This window comes from Ascaphus truei, chromosome 14 (genome assembly GCF_040206685.1).
Source record: "Ascaphus truei isolate aAscTru1 chromosome 14, aAscTru1.hap1, whole genome shotgun sequence".
Lineage (NCBI taxonomy): Eukaryota > Metazoa > Chordata > Amphibia > Anura > Ascaphidae > Ascaphus > Ascaphus truei.
Window position 1 is genome coordinate 47,847,918 of NC_134496.1, and position 16,345 is coordinate 47,864,262.

The 16,345-nt window shown below is 43.8% G+C and overlaps 1 protein-coding gene across 1 annotated transcript in view; it reads left to right on the top strand.

The window, feature by feature from the left end:
- Nucleotides 1–16,345, top strand: part of SPATA16 (spermatogenesis associated 16) — a 149,690-nt gene that overhangs the window by 69,975 nt on the left and 63,370 nt on the right. The window contains exon 4 of the mRNA XM_075569455.1: nt 12,463–12,608. Coding sequence (XP_075425570.1) covers nt 12,463–12,608 — 146 coding nt within the window. The remainder of the gene's footprint in view (nt 1–12,462; nt 12,609–16,345) is intronic.

Below are 16,345 nucleotides of genomic sequence, written 5' to 3' on the forward strand. Positions count from 1 at the left end.
AAATGGATTCCTCAATCACACGAGACCTTTCTACGTGTTGTTGAACAATCGTGGAGAGATTGAGGAGCTCGTGGTGAGGGACCAGCATCTCAATAAAACTCAAGTTTTCTTTAAATGTTAGGTGTGCTTGGGACTTTCCCCTCTAAAATTCTCTTCTTCATTATCATTTTCTGTGGATCACACTGACATCCTTTGGTCACCGAATGCATAGAATGTGAAAATCCACCTTGTTTTAGGATGTCTGGTATCCCACATTACCAAAAACAAGGGATTAGCACTAGACAGTGAAGAACAAGCTCTGAAACTTAGATACATAAATGGCATTTGTTGTACTTTCCACCACCATTGTACTACTGTACATCTCAAATCCCAGATTGATTACCTTAAATACAATGCATAAACCTTCCATTATACTTATACAATGTCATTAAAACACCTTCAACATCCTTTTTGTGTCCATACATTATTCCAATCAAGTCATCCAAAGCCTAGCCCAGCGTTTCACGAAATTGGAAAAAAACTGCCTTAAACTACTTTAAAAACAATATATTCTTATGAATTTATTGCATTTTCCTTGGAGTGCAGGTAGTAATAAGTGAGGGAACATGAACCCATGCTGATAAATTAGAGCATAGCGTGCATGCAGCATGGCTGACCATACCATGTTTAAATCGGATCTGAATGCAACGAGCACAGAAGGTTTTAAAGACATTTAGGAATAAATCCCGGTCACAGTAGGAACCGTGTATTTATTAAAATTGAATATCAGCAGCAGGGGAAAATATTGATTTGGACTCAGAGTAAATGTAATAATGAAATGTTTCTAATACCACCTCTTAGTGAGTATTTCTACTTGTCAGATCAAGAGTTATTAATGAAGTAGATGAGACATCAAAGTCATTTTTTTTAGGTCTATTGATCAATGATCTGACACGATGAAGTCAGATGCATTACAGTAATACTTTAGTCAGAAGGAACCCATTTGTATGTTGTAGAGAGCTGTTCATATACGTACCACACAAAACTAGCCTACATAAATACAATGCTTTCCTTTGCAGGAAGGAAATACAAAAGGAAGTACAAAATATGGACAGTACATAATAAAAATATTCACATTATTTACCAGTTTTATAGTATTGTATCCTTTATGTGCACAGCTACGTGTATCCCAACCATTAAGGGGGAGCAAAGTACAAAAAGGATATGTTTTTCACTCTCTAAAACTGGTTCCCCATGTGCTTGCCCACTCATAATATCAAACCTATGTCTAGTAGCATCACATATTTTTTTTAATTTTGGCTTTTTTTCATCATAGTCCTAAAAACCTCAGTACTGTGACCCCTGCGTCTAAACTTGTTTATTAATGACCTTGAGGTTGGCATAGAGAGCAAAGTCTCCATATTTGCTCATGACACTAAATTGTGTAAGGCAGTAAGATCAGAGCAGGGTGTTATTTCTCTCCAGAAGGACTTGAATAAACTGGAAACTTGGGCAGGTGAAATTTAATACAGATAAATGTAAGGTTATGCATTTGGCAAACACGAACAAACAGGCAGATTATAAATTAAATAAAGAAAAATCAATCCTTGATGGAGATTTAGGAGTGCTTGTAGACAGCAGGCTTAGCAATAGTGCCAAATGTCAGGCAGTAGCTGCAAAGGCACGTATGGATGGAAGTATATTTATTCCACTGTATAAAGCATTGGTAAGTCCAGACCTTGAATATGGAGTACAGTTTTGGGCACCACTTCATAAAAAAACTAGATGTGTAGAGAAGAACCACCAAATTAATAAAGGTGATGGAAAATCTGACTTATGAGGAGAGGCTAGCAAAATTAGATGTGTTTACATTAGAAAAGAGGCGTCTAACAGGGTTATGATATCTACAAATATATTTGGGATCAATACAAGGAACTTTCAAAAGAACTTTTCATCCCAAACAAATGACATGGGGTCATCCCTTAAGGTTGAAGGAAAGGAGATTTCCACATAGATCTTCAGCAACAAAGAAAAACGGTTTCTTCACAGTAAGGGCAGTTAAAATGTGGAATTCATTACCCATGGAGATTATGATGGCAGAAACAATAGATTTGTTCGCAAAAAGTTTGGACATGTTTTTAGAAACGAAAGGTATACAGGGATATACCAAATTACGTAAACATGGGAAGGATTTTTTTTTTTTTTTATAACTTTGGTTTTATTGAGTTTTGTTCCTTTACAGAATACATATACAACTGATATAACTGTAAGCTTATTACCAAATCCTTTTGTTGTATTTTAACATATATCCAAATCATGCATTGTGGAATAGGGGAACTTAGGGAAATGCCGGGGGGGGAGGGTGGGAGGGGGGGTCAGGGGGGGGTGAGGTGCGGAGCTCGCTACCCGTTAGTCAAAAAGTATCTGGGAAACTGCTAGCTTGAGAGATCCCAGTTCCTGATCCTCTCTGGGTGGTCTTGCCTGGTCAGGGGTCTAGGGTACCCCTCACTGGTCTCATCAAGAGTGTTCCTGTACCCGTTAGTCTCTCTTGTCCCCAGCTCAAAGCCTTTATCAAGGGAAAACGCATCTACTACTATCACAGCAGGATGGTATCTCTTTCCACTCCTGGGATGTCCGTCTGGGCCAACCAAGACGTCCAGGTTTTTAGATAATTTTCGCCAGAGTCATTGACCAAACTTGTCAATTTCTCCATCTGGCATACAAACCAAATTCTGTTCCGAATCTTGGCAATTGAAGGAATGTCGGGGAGTTTCCACAATGCTGCGATCTCGCACCGAGTTGCTGTTGCGAAATAGGCAACCAGTTTATTACTTTCTTTAGCCCACCCCGGAGTCGGCCTATTTAACAGGAACCGCCATGGATCCAGGGGAATTTTAAGGACAAAGATCCTCTCTAGCCAATCTCTAATTTTTCGCCAAAGCGGTCTAATCCTCGGGCAGGACCACAGCATGTGTAACAGGTCAGCTGTTGCTCCGCACTGTCTAGGGCACAGTGGAGAGTACCCTGGAACAAATTTAGATAATTTCATGGGAGTGTGATACCAGCGCATAAGAACTTTATATGCGTTTTCCCTTAATGTCATGCAAGAAGAGCTCTTAGCTGAAGCCATAATTATTTTAGCCCAGTCCTCTGCCTCTAGTTCTTCGCCCAAATCTTTCTCCCACTGGTCCATGTACCTCAGTTTGCATTCAACCTTAGCCCCTGAACCGATCACCTCCTTGTACAACAGCGATGTGAGTCCCTTGGTATCCGTCTCAAACAGAGAGAGCTTTTCAAATCTGGTTAGTGGGGGACGGGGGGAAACATTTATATAGAATGCTCGAAGTTGGAGGAATCTAAATATCTCCGAGGGGGGGATGTCTGATTCCTCTCGAATTTGCGCAAAGTGCTTAATATCTTTCCTCCCTTCTAAATCTCGAAGTCTATATATGCCTAATTGCTTCCAAATTGTAAATTCCTTTCTGTACAGGCCCGGAGCAAAGTCTGGGTTGCCCCATAGCGGGGTCATCAGAGATCCTTTCTTTGTCAAATTGCACCGAAATTTATTGGACTCCCAAATAGCTAGTGAGTTAGCCACAGATGCCAGCGGCTGTTTCATCAGCTTCAAGGCTGTTTTGGGTAACCAGATCATGCTTTTCAACTCTATTGGAGAGCAAGCTTCACTTTCCAATGCTACCCATCGTTTTGAATCCGGGTCTGTGTGCCATTGGGAAATTTGGCTTAATTGTGCCGCTTTGTAATAAGATATCAAACAAGGTACCGCTAGGCCCCCCTCCAATGTTGTTTTTTTAAGAATCATGCCCTTTACTCTCGGCTTTTTCCCCTCCCATATGAATTTTGAAATAGCAGACTGAAGTGAGAGTATGTCCGTCAGTCTAAGTGGCACCGGTAGCGTCTGAAACAGATACAAAATGCGTGGGAGGAGATTCATCTTGATGCTATGGATCCGTCCGATCCAGGAGATTTTAAAAGATGCCCATTTTCTGAGCTCTTCCTTTAGATCTCGGATCAGTCTGGGGAAATTTACTTACAGGTACTTCACCCCTTGTTTTGGCCAATTAAAGTTGAAATTGATCTGTATCAATTTTTTAATCTCATTCGGGAGGTTTATATTCAGGGCTTCAGACTTAGATTGGTTAATCTTAAAGCCTGATATGTCGTGGAATTTCCCCAACAAGTTGAATAGGTTCGGTAGGGATGTTAGCGGCCGAGAAATTGTTAACAAGACGTCATCCGTGAAGAGCGCTATCTTGTGTGTCTGAGATCCTACTTCAACTCCTCGGACGTCGGGATTATTTCTTATTTGGGCTGCTAGGGGTTCTATGCACATTGCGAAAAGTAGGGGGGATAATGGGCACCCCTGTCTTGTGCCACTTCTAATTTTGAAAAGTTCCGACGGGAAACCCTGGTGGACTACTTTTGCTGCCGGTCCTTGGTATAGTGACAGGATAGCATTGATCACCCGAGCCCCCAGCCCAAACTCTCCAAGCGTGGCCCTCAGATATGGCCAGTCAATCCTGTCGAAAGCTTTTTCAGCATCCAGACTCAACATCATAACTGGGATCTTACGTGTATTGGCTATATCTATCAGATCAATGATCCGTCGGGTGTTATCTGAAGCTTGACGACCCTTTATGAACCCGACTTGATCTGGATGTATGAGTCTGGGCAGGATGTGACTTAATCTATTGGCCAGCAATTTAGCGTAGATTTTGATATCTATGTTAATAAGCAAAATGGGCCTGTAGCTCGAACAATCTAATGGGTCTTTCCCAGGCTTATATATTACTGAGATAGACGCTTGGAGCATCTGTTCCCGGAACTCCGCTCCTTCCGCTCCCTCAAGCACCGCATTGAACATTCTAAGGGGGTGGGGCCCCAGAATCTAAATGTACTTTTTATAATAAAGATTAGAGAACCTGTCGGGTCCTGGTGCTTTCGAGGGTTTGAGGTTCTGAATAACCTGGGTAAGTTCATCTATAGTGAAGTCTGCACCTAAAGCTTCCCTCTCCGAACCACTCAATCTTGGTAGGTGTGAGCCCTTCAGGAAGTCCTTCATGACTCTTTTGGTCTTACCATTATGTGCCACTTTTTCTCCATTATAGAGATCCTCATAAAAGCTCCTGAATTCCTCCACTATAAGTTTTGGGTTAGCTGTTTTGGCCCCCGATTTTAGCCGAAGCTCCCGAATACTAAAATTTGGCTGTCTATTCCTCAATTTGTTAGCCAGTAAGGTATCTGGTTTGTTTGACTTATCATAGAATAGCCTCTTGGACCAACTCAACATGGTGTCTGCCTGGGAGGTGAAGACTAAGTTAAGCTCGATTCTAGTATCTTGTATTTCTTTAAGTATGGCCGGACCCTGATCACGCTTATGCTTGAGAAGTAGATCTCTTAACTTTATTTGTAGGGATGTGATTTTTTCGTTTCTCTCTCTTTTTTGTTTAGCTGCTAGTTTAATAAGGGTCCCTCTCAGGGTTGCTTTTTGTGCTTCCCACAAGACCAAATGGGACTGCACACTGTCTGGGTTAATTTGGAAGAATTGATCTATTTCCTCGCTAATTATCTGATCCGTCCGTGGAACTTTCAATAAAGCCTCATTCAGTTTCCAATTTGCTTCTGGCCTGTCTAGGAATTTTTGAGTTCACCATAGCTCTATGGGTGCATGATCCGACCATGAAATATCATGGATCCCTGAATGGGGGATCTGCGGAACCAGTCTGCTAGAGACAAGGAAGTAATCGATTCTGCTATAGGAGGTATGGGGATGAGAGAAGAATGTGTAATCCCTTTCTAGCGGGTGCATCTCCCTCCAAATGTCTACAAGATGACACTCCCTGAGTGCCTTCTGTAAGGCATCTATGTATTTTCTCTTGTTAGGCTTGTAGGGTCCCGACCTATCCATTCCCGGGTTGATCGCCACATTGAGATCTCCCACCACGATTATATCTCCTTTAGCAACTGATCTCAAAGTATCGAAAAACTTCCGAATGAAGGAGGGGTCCTGTTCGCAAGGAGCATAAATCGTAGCTAATGTTATAGGCTGAGCTTGGATTGTGCCAACTATAATTAAAAACCTACCATCTTTGTCTCTCTTAACTACCTCCTCTATAAAGGGGATATTGTTATGCATCAGGATCGCCACTCCTCTTTTTTTTTCCGTCCTTGCTGAGGAGAGATAGAACCGTTTGAAGCTCTTATCCCAATATTTAGGGGCACTTTTGCTGCTAAAGTGCGTCTCCTGAAGAAACACTATATCAGCCTGCTTGCGTTTGTAATCTGCTATCGCTATTCGGTGTTTGCCTGGGCTGTTTAAAGCTTTGGTATTATGGGAGACCATGATCAAAGACATTGTGCATCAGGGTGGTGTTTACCGCTGCAATTGCTAATTCTTGTGTAGTCCTCCCGGACCCCTGAGCCCAGTGGCTCCCATACGTCTGCTAGGTTCTGAGCCCGCACCTCACAGAGAGGGGATGGAGGGGGAGGGAAGGAAGGAAAGGAAAGGAGGGGACAAAACAACTGAGTGGCCGATGCTGATTCTGGTCAACAACGGTCCCTTGGCCCTCAGGCTAATCTCGCGCCCTGGAATGCCCAAAAGGGGCTTCCCTATCCCCAACCATCGCCTGTGGCTGGGTGCCCGAGGGACTTGTCTGTGCATGATGGTAAAGCCCATTCCTGCACAGCTCGAGTCACAGGCAGTTGGCCCAGGTGGTCCCGATCCCGGCACATTTTATTACAATCATCAAAACATATTTTAACTTTTAGGTAACTTGTGTACCTATTCAAAACAATATAGGTATAATACTGAAACTAGTAACAGTGAAACTGATTAAACCTTTGTTATCGTCCCCAGCCAGCTGTGTGCCTTCCCCCGAATTATGGAGTGTAAGATTCTGTGTTGCGGCAGAGTTCATTTTGTGCGACCCCTTCTCCCTCGCTGCATTAGACCAACTCAGGGGGGGGGACAGTTCCTCAAAGTCCGTGATACCTCGTTTAACGTTAACCAGTAATCTAATTTGTGTGTAGTCTCTGGCCCCCATTCCTGTCTTCGTTCTGAGGTCTTGCAACCGTATCATACCCAACCCCCTCCCTCCACCCCCTCCCGCCGCATGCTACCGGACTCTTGTGTGCTGTTTCGGAAATTCCGCTTAGGCTGGACCTGCTGTGCTTTTATTTGCTGGTCGCGGAGTAGCTGTGAGTCGTGGTGAGAGCCCTCTTGATGACCACCCCTCATATCAGTGCGGCCCCCCGAACCCTTCTTGACATTCTGGTAGATCTCGGCTGTAGGGATTGGAGGGATTGGAGAGACATGTTAATGATAATGTGCTACCTCAGGATGGGGATATACCTCCTAACAAGTCCTCTCATCGGACTTGTCCTATTATCCCTCCTGACCTCTGGGCTAAGTTGACCCCTCTCTGGTTCGCCTATCCTTAATTAGGTAACCCCCTACTTACTTGTGCTCTGCTTCTGCTTGGGGCCTTCTTGTTTCTTTCCCCCTTTCCCTCCTCCCCACCTTCTCCCTCTCCTCTGCCTAACTCAGCCTTATCTAACTCCCGCCCTTTTCTCTCCCCCCCCCATGCCTTTATTCTGCTCTTACCCCCCTCCTCATTCTCACTCCTCTGTTCTCCTAATTCCCCCTCCTCTCCGGTTCTGCCCCCCCTCGGTCTCCCTTCATCCCCTACTCTCTTCCTCCTCTCTTCCCCTTTAACGACTATCCCCCTCTGGAGGCTTAATCCTGCCTCTGACCGCTTCCTCGCTCAGCTGTGTCAGCTCCCCCCCTCCCCTCCCGCTGGTGATAGCAATTTATGGTAGGCTGCTGTTGGTCTTGCGACTCGTCCTCCATGTTTGTTCCGTCTCCTTCTCCTTCCGGCCTCTGACATCCTGTTCCGCTCTGCGTCTGTCTCCAGATGACGTCACCTCGCTCGGCACCCTGCTCCTCGTCACTCACACGACTCCAGGGGGATCCCGCCGCCATTCTGTCTCCCAGGATCTTCTTTACCGCTATGCCGCTCTCCGCCACCAGGGGTCTCACTCATCACAGATTTCCATAGACTGCGCAAGATGGCCGCTGTTTCATTTCCCGCCACCAGGAGGTCACTGTCTCGTCTATCTTCCCCACATATCAGCAAAATGGCCGCACCATGCTCTTCCCGCCACCAGAGGGAAACAGATCTCTAGGCCACTCCATCCGCAGTGCTGTGAGCCGGGGAAGGCTCCTTTAATTTCTGGCTTGGGGACTTTTAACTACGGGGAAACTCTCAATCCTTGCGCTTACTTCCTGAAGGCTCCACACGCTGCCAGTCAGCCTCCGGTGCAGGAGCTTCCTCGTGGCCCCGCTGTTCAAGGCTCGTGGATGAAGTCGGTAAGCCCAGATTTTTTAAAAACTCTGCGCCCCCCTCCAAGTGCTTTAAGGTGAAAGCCACCCCATTCCTGATCACCATTAGCCCAAAGTGGAAGAGCCAACGGTAGCGGATCCCATTGTCACGGAGGGTACTAGTAATGGCTGAGAGGGCTCTCCGTTTTAATAGGGTTTGTGGGGCCAGATCTTGATAGACTTGCAGACGTACCCCTTCAAATTCCAGGGTCTTGGCAGTTCTTGCTATTTGACATACACTCTCCTTTATTTTAAAATAGTGGAGCCGAATTATTATATCCCTTGGGGGGTCTCCTTGTTGCGGTCTAGACCGCAAGGCCCTATGGCACCTGTCAAACTGCAGTTCTGCTTCACTTTTGTCGGGCAGTATATGTTGGAGCCAGTTTGATGTGAATTCTTCAGGGTCAGACACTGACTCCGGGACCCCTCGAAGGCGGATGTTATTACGCCTGTCTCTGTTTTCAGAGTCCTCCTGTCGGTCTTGCAGGTCAGATATCATTTTGTGCATTTGGACCATAGATTTGTCATTCTTTTGTAGGGAGTTAGAGTGTACATCCATTTTATTTTCTAGTGTGTTAGTCCGTTCCCCTATACTGTCTATATCTTTTCTGAGCTTCCAAAGCTCCTTCTGGAAGAAGGTCTTCATCTCGGAACAGAAAGCCTTCATGTCTGTCCTCGTGACCCAGTCCTGGTCCCCGGTCCCCGCTCTACTTGCCGGTCTGCTCGCAGATCTGTCACTCTCAGAATCTGAGCCCGCCATCGGCCCACTGTCTTCCCCTCCACTTGCGTGGGCTGGATCTCCTTTTTGGAAATAATCTGTCACTACCGATGTTCTTTTCCGTGTGACTGCTTTTTTGGGCATCCTTGGGGGTTCCGATCGCTAGATCACTGCTTTTCACTGTTTATTTTAGATTTTTATTGTTGTTAATTAGCTATATCAGTGCCGGCCAGGACGGAGCCTCTCAATTAGGCATCCATACACCTAGCCGCTGCGCATGCGCCTACATGGGAAGGATTTTTATCCAGGGAGAAATCTGATTGCCATTATTAGAGTCAGGAAGGAATTTATTTTTTTCCCCTATGAGACATTATTGGATGATGTTTCACTGGAGTTTTTGGTTTGCCTTCCCTGGATCAATATACTGTAAATAAGTATAAGTATCTGTCATCTAAATTTAACTTAGGTTGAACTTGATGTACACATGTCTTTTTTAAACCTCATCTACTATGTAACTATTTTAATGATCCAAATGTATTTTCAGGAATTACACATATGGGTAATTCTATATAGTCTAAAGCTGTTATTTCAATTTTCCATCCATGAGAATTTTTGACTTAAAACAGCCTGGATGACTGCTTCGGAGTATAAAGAGTTACCCCCGTACTCTTGTAGATGAAAATGTTATAATATGGAGAAATAACTCAGTGTGAACGATTCACATGTCGTCCGATGAAATCCTCACGTGTACAGTACATGAGAAAAAGCACAAAGAAAAAAAAAAGGAACATAGCACAGTAACATCAAAAAATATATGCCTTCCACAGAATCTTACTGATGCAGAACTCATATTTAGTGTTGTCTTTCACCCAGTGTGTAGAAATGGGGATTCTGTTAGACAAGGGCCCACTCTTGCTTTCACAAACACCTACATGTCGTAGCAAATTTGAGACTTGATTGCTCTGCCAGATGTACTTAAAATCAGCCGTTATCAAAAGTATTTAATTAGTCTGCTCCTTTTAAACAACCAACCTGCAAGCATCGTAGCTACATCTAACTGTTGCATTTTACATAAGTTTACGTATATTTTATTTCGATGTTGTATGTTGTCCCCGCACACATATGGTCTTGCAAGACACCGGAGTAGCCATGCTTCCATGAAAGGCTTATGAGAAATTATGTGACACAGGCTTGGGGAAAACTTGTTATTCCAGTGTTTTTTATCCCCCAAGAGGTTTGTAAAGAATAGGGTTGCCTACCCATATATTATTTATTTGAAACTAGCGCAGAAATTCTAAAATAATGAGGGTCTCTGTTGTTTACTTCTGTCTCAGAGTAGGCCAATGGGATCAGTGTAGGGAACGATGAATGTTTGCCCAAAAATCCCTCTTCACAGAGAGATAAATATTCTCCATCTTCTGAATCAAAGGAACATACCAATACACTACAGTACATATAATAATATTATTAACATTTATTTAAAAAAATATATATTATATATCTTTAAGAACACCCCTTTATTTCCCCAAAATTATAGGGCAGGATTTAGTAAGTGTCAATGCGAAGTATATATACCGTACTGCCATTGACTTGAATGCCATTAAACGCCAGATTCGGAGATATATATATATATATATATATATATATATATATATATATACACACACACACACACACACACACACACTAACACACACAAAGGGGCTTATGCAGAGAGGTACGGTAAGGACAATTTCGCCAGGTTTGTGGCAAAAATGTCCGCATTCAAAGAGTTCGTGGCGAGAACTTGGCGGGAAAAGTCAAATCCGCCAGAATTATTTAGTTTCCAAAATTAATAGCCAGACGGGTGGCGAGAAGCGTGATTTCGCCATTTTAAAAACACGCACTATTCCAGTAGCTCCGATGCGCATGTAGGCGCCAATCGGAGCTACTATATGGAGCGTTTGTGTGAAATTTTGCCCGCCAGCAAAAGTTGGCTTTATGGTGGCCAAATACCGCGCGCATCTGAATGCCGAGTTTCACGCCAAGTGAAACTCGCCAAATTAACAATTTACTGCACACGGGGCTACCGGAGTACCCTGCATAGGACGAAATTAAATGCCAATCCTGTGGCGGATTTATTGTCGTTAAGCCTTTCTGGTACGTACCTCTCTGCATAAGCTCCACAGTCTGTGAGGATCCAATATACCGCACAGCACAAGAGGTAATCACAAAGTGCTTTATAGTGTCCAAAATGCACCCATGTGCCTGACATTGCGGTCCCAGGGGGACCTTGTTCAGGAGTCCTCCTGGGGACCGAAACATCGGGCATATGTTTGCATTTGGACACTATAAACCATTGTATGTGATTATCTCTTGTGCTGGGGCTTTTTTCAGTGTGCTGTCTCTCCTCTCCCTCTCCCCCTCTCCCCCTCTCCCCCTCTCCCCCTCTCCCCCTCTCCCCCTCTCCCCCTCTCCCCCTCTCCCCCTCTCCCCCTCTCTCCCTCTCTCCCTCTCTCCCTCTCTCCCTCTCTCCCTCTCTCCCTCTCTCCCTCTCTCCCTCTCTCCCTCTCTCTCTCTCTCTCTCTCTCTCTCTCTCTCTCTCTCTCTCTCTCTCTCTCTCTCTCTCTCTCTCTCTCTCTCTCTCTCTCTCTCTCTCTCTCTCTCTCCCCCTCTCCCCCTAACCCCCTAACCCCCTCTCTCCCTCTCTCTCTCCTCTCTCTCTCCTCTCTCTCTCCTCTCTCTCTCTCCTCTCTGATATAGCAGGGTTATTTTTGTGAGGCAATGCAGGGAAGAAAAAGAAACTTTATGTAATGATTATTACATTATTAGGAATAGGTCTGGAATACTAAGTTGTTCTCTACAGTTATCCCATTGGCCTCTTTTTAGACAGACCAAATAACTAATATATGGGAAGGCAATCGTATTCTTTCCAAACTTCTTGGGGATAAGCCCCCCTGCCCCCTCCCTACTGAAATAACAAGTTTGCACCATTCCTACTTTGCAGAATTTTCACACATTTAGTAAGTCTGTAACTGTAGCATGTACATGAAGGCAGATCAGGTTTTCAGGGTATCCCTGCGTCAGCACAGGTTGCTTAATCAGTCCCTGCTTCAGCACAAATGGCTAAAGATTGAGCCACCTGTGCTGAAGCTGGGATATCCTGAACGCCTGACCTGTTGGGGGAGACTGTGGTTGAGCCCCCCTGTACTAAGGTGTATGGCAAGACTTTGTGTGTGTGGGTATACACACACACACACACATTCTCTTTACAGTGTCTTATATCTCAAACAAAATTTCTGGCTTAGCATGGGGAATTGTGTTTAAACCCTGTTTGAACCATTGTGTATTACAAGACAATTAAAGTGTGTATTTTTGTCTTTGAAAGCTGTGTGGTAAAGGTGCTGCATTAGGAAAACCTTTCGATGCATCGGCCGAGAACATTTCAAGTGTAGTCAGCTTTATTGAAACAAAGCTTGTTTCCTGCTACTTACGGATGAGGCAGCCTGACCTTGCACTGAATCATGCACACAGGTAAAAACCATGTCTTGTATGTGAAATGGGTGGTTTGTTTTACATTTCTGATACATATTAACCCTATCACCAACATAATATCTTAACCTGAAACATTACATTTGTCCCCTTAAGAACATGCATAACTCTATGCCAGGGCATACTTGGAAACGAGAGGTAAAACATTTTAGAAATAAATAAATGCAAAGGAGCACACAGTGTCACCTTTTGCTTCTTATCCTTTTTAACATGAAGCCCTATAGGGAGTCTGGGTCAATATAGGCATCCCATGTTAAAATGGATAAGAAGCAAAAGGTGACTGTGTGCTCCTTTGCATGTCATTGTCCAGAATTCCTTGCTGCAGTGGAAGCACTGTGTGCTAAGAGATAATGGGGAAAGGCAGTGGTGCAGACCTGTCTGAGACTCACACGTGGGATTTGTACAGTATGTGCTGTACACTGTAGGGTTCAGGGTTTATGCCACGTTTCTACCCACCATCACCTAAAAATAAGAGGATTTTTTTTATATAAGCTTAAAAGCATGCTTGAAAGGAATATCTGTGCTGATCACTTCTCTTCTGAGACAATTAGATTACATTTAAGTACAATTAATCATCACTAGAGCACCTGAATTTGAGTAACATCAACCATGAAATTCATTCAGCTATGAGTGGGCTTAGTAGGGAGAATTGGCCAGGACATACAGTACGCATACACTTAGCAGTTCCCTGTGCTGCCATTGGGAGGACTACAGAAACCCCCCGACTAAAACAAATGGATACTGGATTTTGAAAAAAATAAAGTTTTTACCAACTTATGTTGCAATCTAACATTTTCCACTCGTAACAAAATCTCGGTTGAAATACACAATGCTGCTTTGACCCATTTTGATGCCGGAAGAACCTTTAGTACATTTCAGGTTCATATACTAAAGGCACATCTGGCAGAACGGTGTTAACTAACATCAAAAACATATTCTAGTTCTGCAATCTCAATATAAAAGAGAGAGAGAGAAAAAGAGAGAGAGAGAAAAAGAAGAGAGAGAGAAAAAAAGAAGAGAGAGAGAAAAAAAGAAGAGAGAGAGAAAAAAAGAAGAGAGAGAGAAAAAAGAGAGAGAGAGAGAGAGAGAGAGAGAGAGAGAGAGAGAGAGAGAGAGAGAGAGAGAGAGAGAGAGAGAGAGAGAGAGAGAGAGAGAGAGAGAGAGAGAGAGAGAGAGAGAGAGAGAGAGAGAGAGAGAGAGAGAGAGAGAGAGAGAGAGAGAGAGAGAGAGAGAGAGAGAGAGAGAATGAGAGAATTTTGGAGGTGGTGGGGTATATAACGGTTAAGAGGACATCTTTCCTTCCATGTGCTCTCACTTTAACAAGCTATAAAAAACAAACAAAGAAAAGGAATACTGTATCAGTCATTTCACCAAATGCATCATTGTATAGATCAATTAATAATAAGAGATACAGTATAAATCGAAACGTTCACACTCTTCCTGTCATACTTAGCAGTGTGAAAGACATTGATACATAGTTTATTAAAAATATATATTTTGAGCTACAATTAACATCAAGTCGGCGCCCGAAGCATAATCAATAGCAGTAGTCTTTTAAAAAAAAGATAATAAATTACTATGATTGCCTATGCTAAAAATAGCTTGAAGCCATCAGTTACCCACTGCATGCAAAATATTTGCTTCCCAATCTGCTTTATGTCTTCGCCGCGTTGTAATGGCTGAGGGTAATCACGGAGCAAAATTTAAATGTTAATTTTCTGCATTTATTTGCATGCGCTGAACCATTTTTTAACTGTAATTTCATGTAAATGCCCAACTTACTGAATAAACATTAAAGTTGCTCATGATGAAATTAGTAACTGAAATTATTTAGAAAGTCTGTATACTGTATGTGTGGAATTTACACAATACACATACCGTAGGTGCAAAATATACTGCGGTTTCAAGAAAGTGCAAGCGGCCAGCCATGTAACACATTTTCTGCTATTTTTATTAATGCTTCATAGTTTAAAAGGTGCTTTGTTTTTTGCATGGAAATGTGAGAAACATGACAATTGATCACATATTTCAGAATACAATACAGGTAGTCCTCGCTATCCAACGTTTCACTTTACAACGAATAGGCATATCCAACACTTTACAATGCCACCCTGAGGGCTGTTTTTCGATATCGGAATCCGTTATCCGACGCTGAAAGCGTTATCCGACGCCGGAATGCGTTATCTGACGCCTGAATGCGTTATCCGACGCCTGAATGCGTTATCCAGCGCTCACCGCCACTGATTAACATGGGACTCACTTTACAACGGTTTCACTATCCAACGCTACTTCCAGAACGTATTCCGTTGGATAACCGAGGACCCGCCTGTACAATGATTTTGTTGGGGTGTTAAGTAAGGGCTCATATCTAGCTGAAAAAAGAAAAATGTTGCAGCGCGTTTGACTATAACCCGTTGTCTGCAAGAAGGGTCGTCAAGACATCGCTTTTAATGCATTACTGACCCCATGTGAAAGTATCTAGAAAATGGCTAAAATGATTACAAGTTTAAGAAATATTCAATATTGCTTTAAGATGAGTATTTTCCCCAAATAGAGAACAATTGCATCATTCCAAAATGAACTAAAGTAACAGCAAGCGGAAATGTTTTGTGGACCTAACCTGTTACAAGATGTCAGACAGTCACAATTTGCCCTCCCGCTCCTCTCCCCTCTCTCCCCTCTCTCCCCTCTCTCCCCTCTCTCCCCTCTCTCCCCTCTCTCCCCTCTCTCCCCTCTCTCCCCTCTCTCCCCTCTCTCCCCTCTCTCCCCTCTCTCCCCTCTCTCCCCTCTCTCCCCTCTCTCCCCTCTCTCCCTCCCCTCCATTCCCAGACAGCACCTTTTTTTTTGACCTGTCATAATTTTGTCAGATGTCTTCAAGATGCTGCATCACTGTATCAGTCTGGAAGTCAATGGCAGGGCCACTGCTTTAGAACCCCAACCAGGACCCATCACTGCCAATGTCATCATTCCGGGGCTACAACGACCTTATTGGGTTTCCCACTGTGCCTGAGACTCGGGCAGACTCCACCTTACTCAGTGCATCTGAGCCCTAGCTGGTTCCTTCTGTGTGCTAGAGGTTCCCTTAGTGCAGGGGGGCTCAACTCCAGTATTCAAGCCACCCCCCTCCCAACATGTGAGGTTTTCAGGATATCAAAGACTGAGCATCCGATTGAGCCACCTGTGCTGAAGCTGGGATATCCTGAAAACCTGACCTGTTGGGAGGGGGGGGACTTCAGCGCTGGAGTTGAGCTCCCTGTACTGGTGTATCCTAAATTCAAACCCATCTTTAGAATTCTGTATGCTTTTAATTGTTGTTTGTATGTTTTGATCCGTTGATTACCCAATTCTGTCGGGGGCACAGAAACACACTGCATAACAATTGTGTTTAAAACAATGAGATGCAGTGTTTCCTTTTTGCTGCTGTTTAAAAAAAAAAAAAAAAAAAAAACTTATTCTTTATTTACATTTTCAGATATAATGGAGTCCACGTAAAGAAAAGAAAAGTTAGCAAAACATAAAATCAAAGGGGCCAAAAACACAAACATAACAGCATAGAACAGGGGTGTGCAAACTGGGGGACGCGAGATTTTTCTGGGGGGGGGGGAGGGTGCGGGCGGTTGCAGAGGCCCTGTGCTCTTCCCCAAGGCATTAAAATTAAATGCCGGGGGATCGCTTGAGACCTCTGGAACCTCAATTTACCAAGATTCAACCGGAGTCTG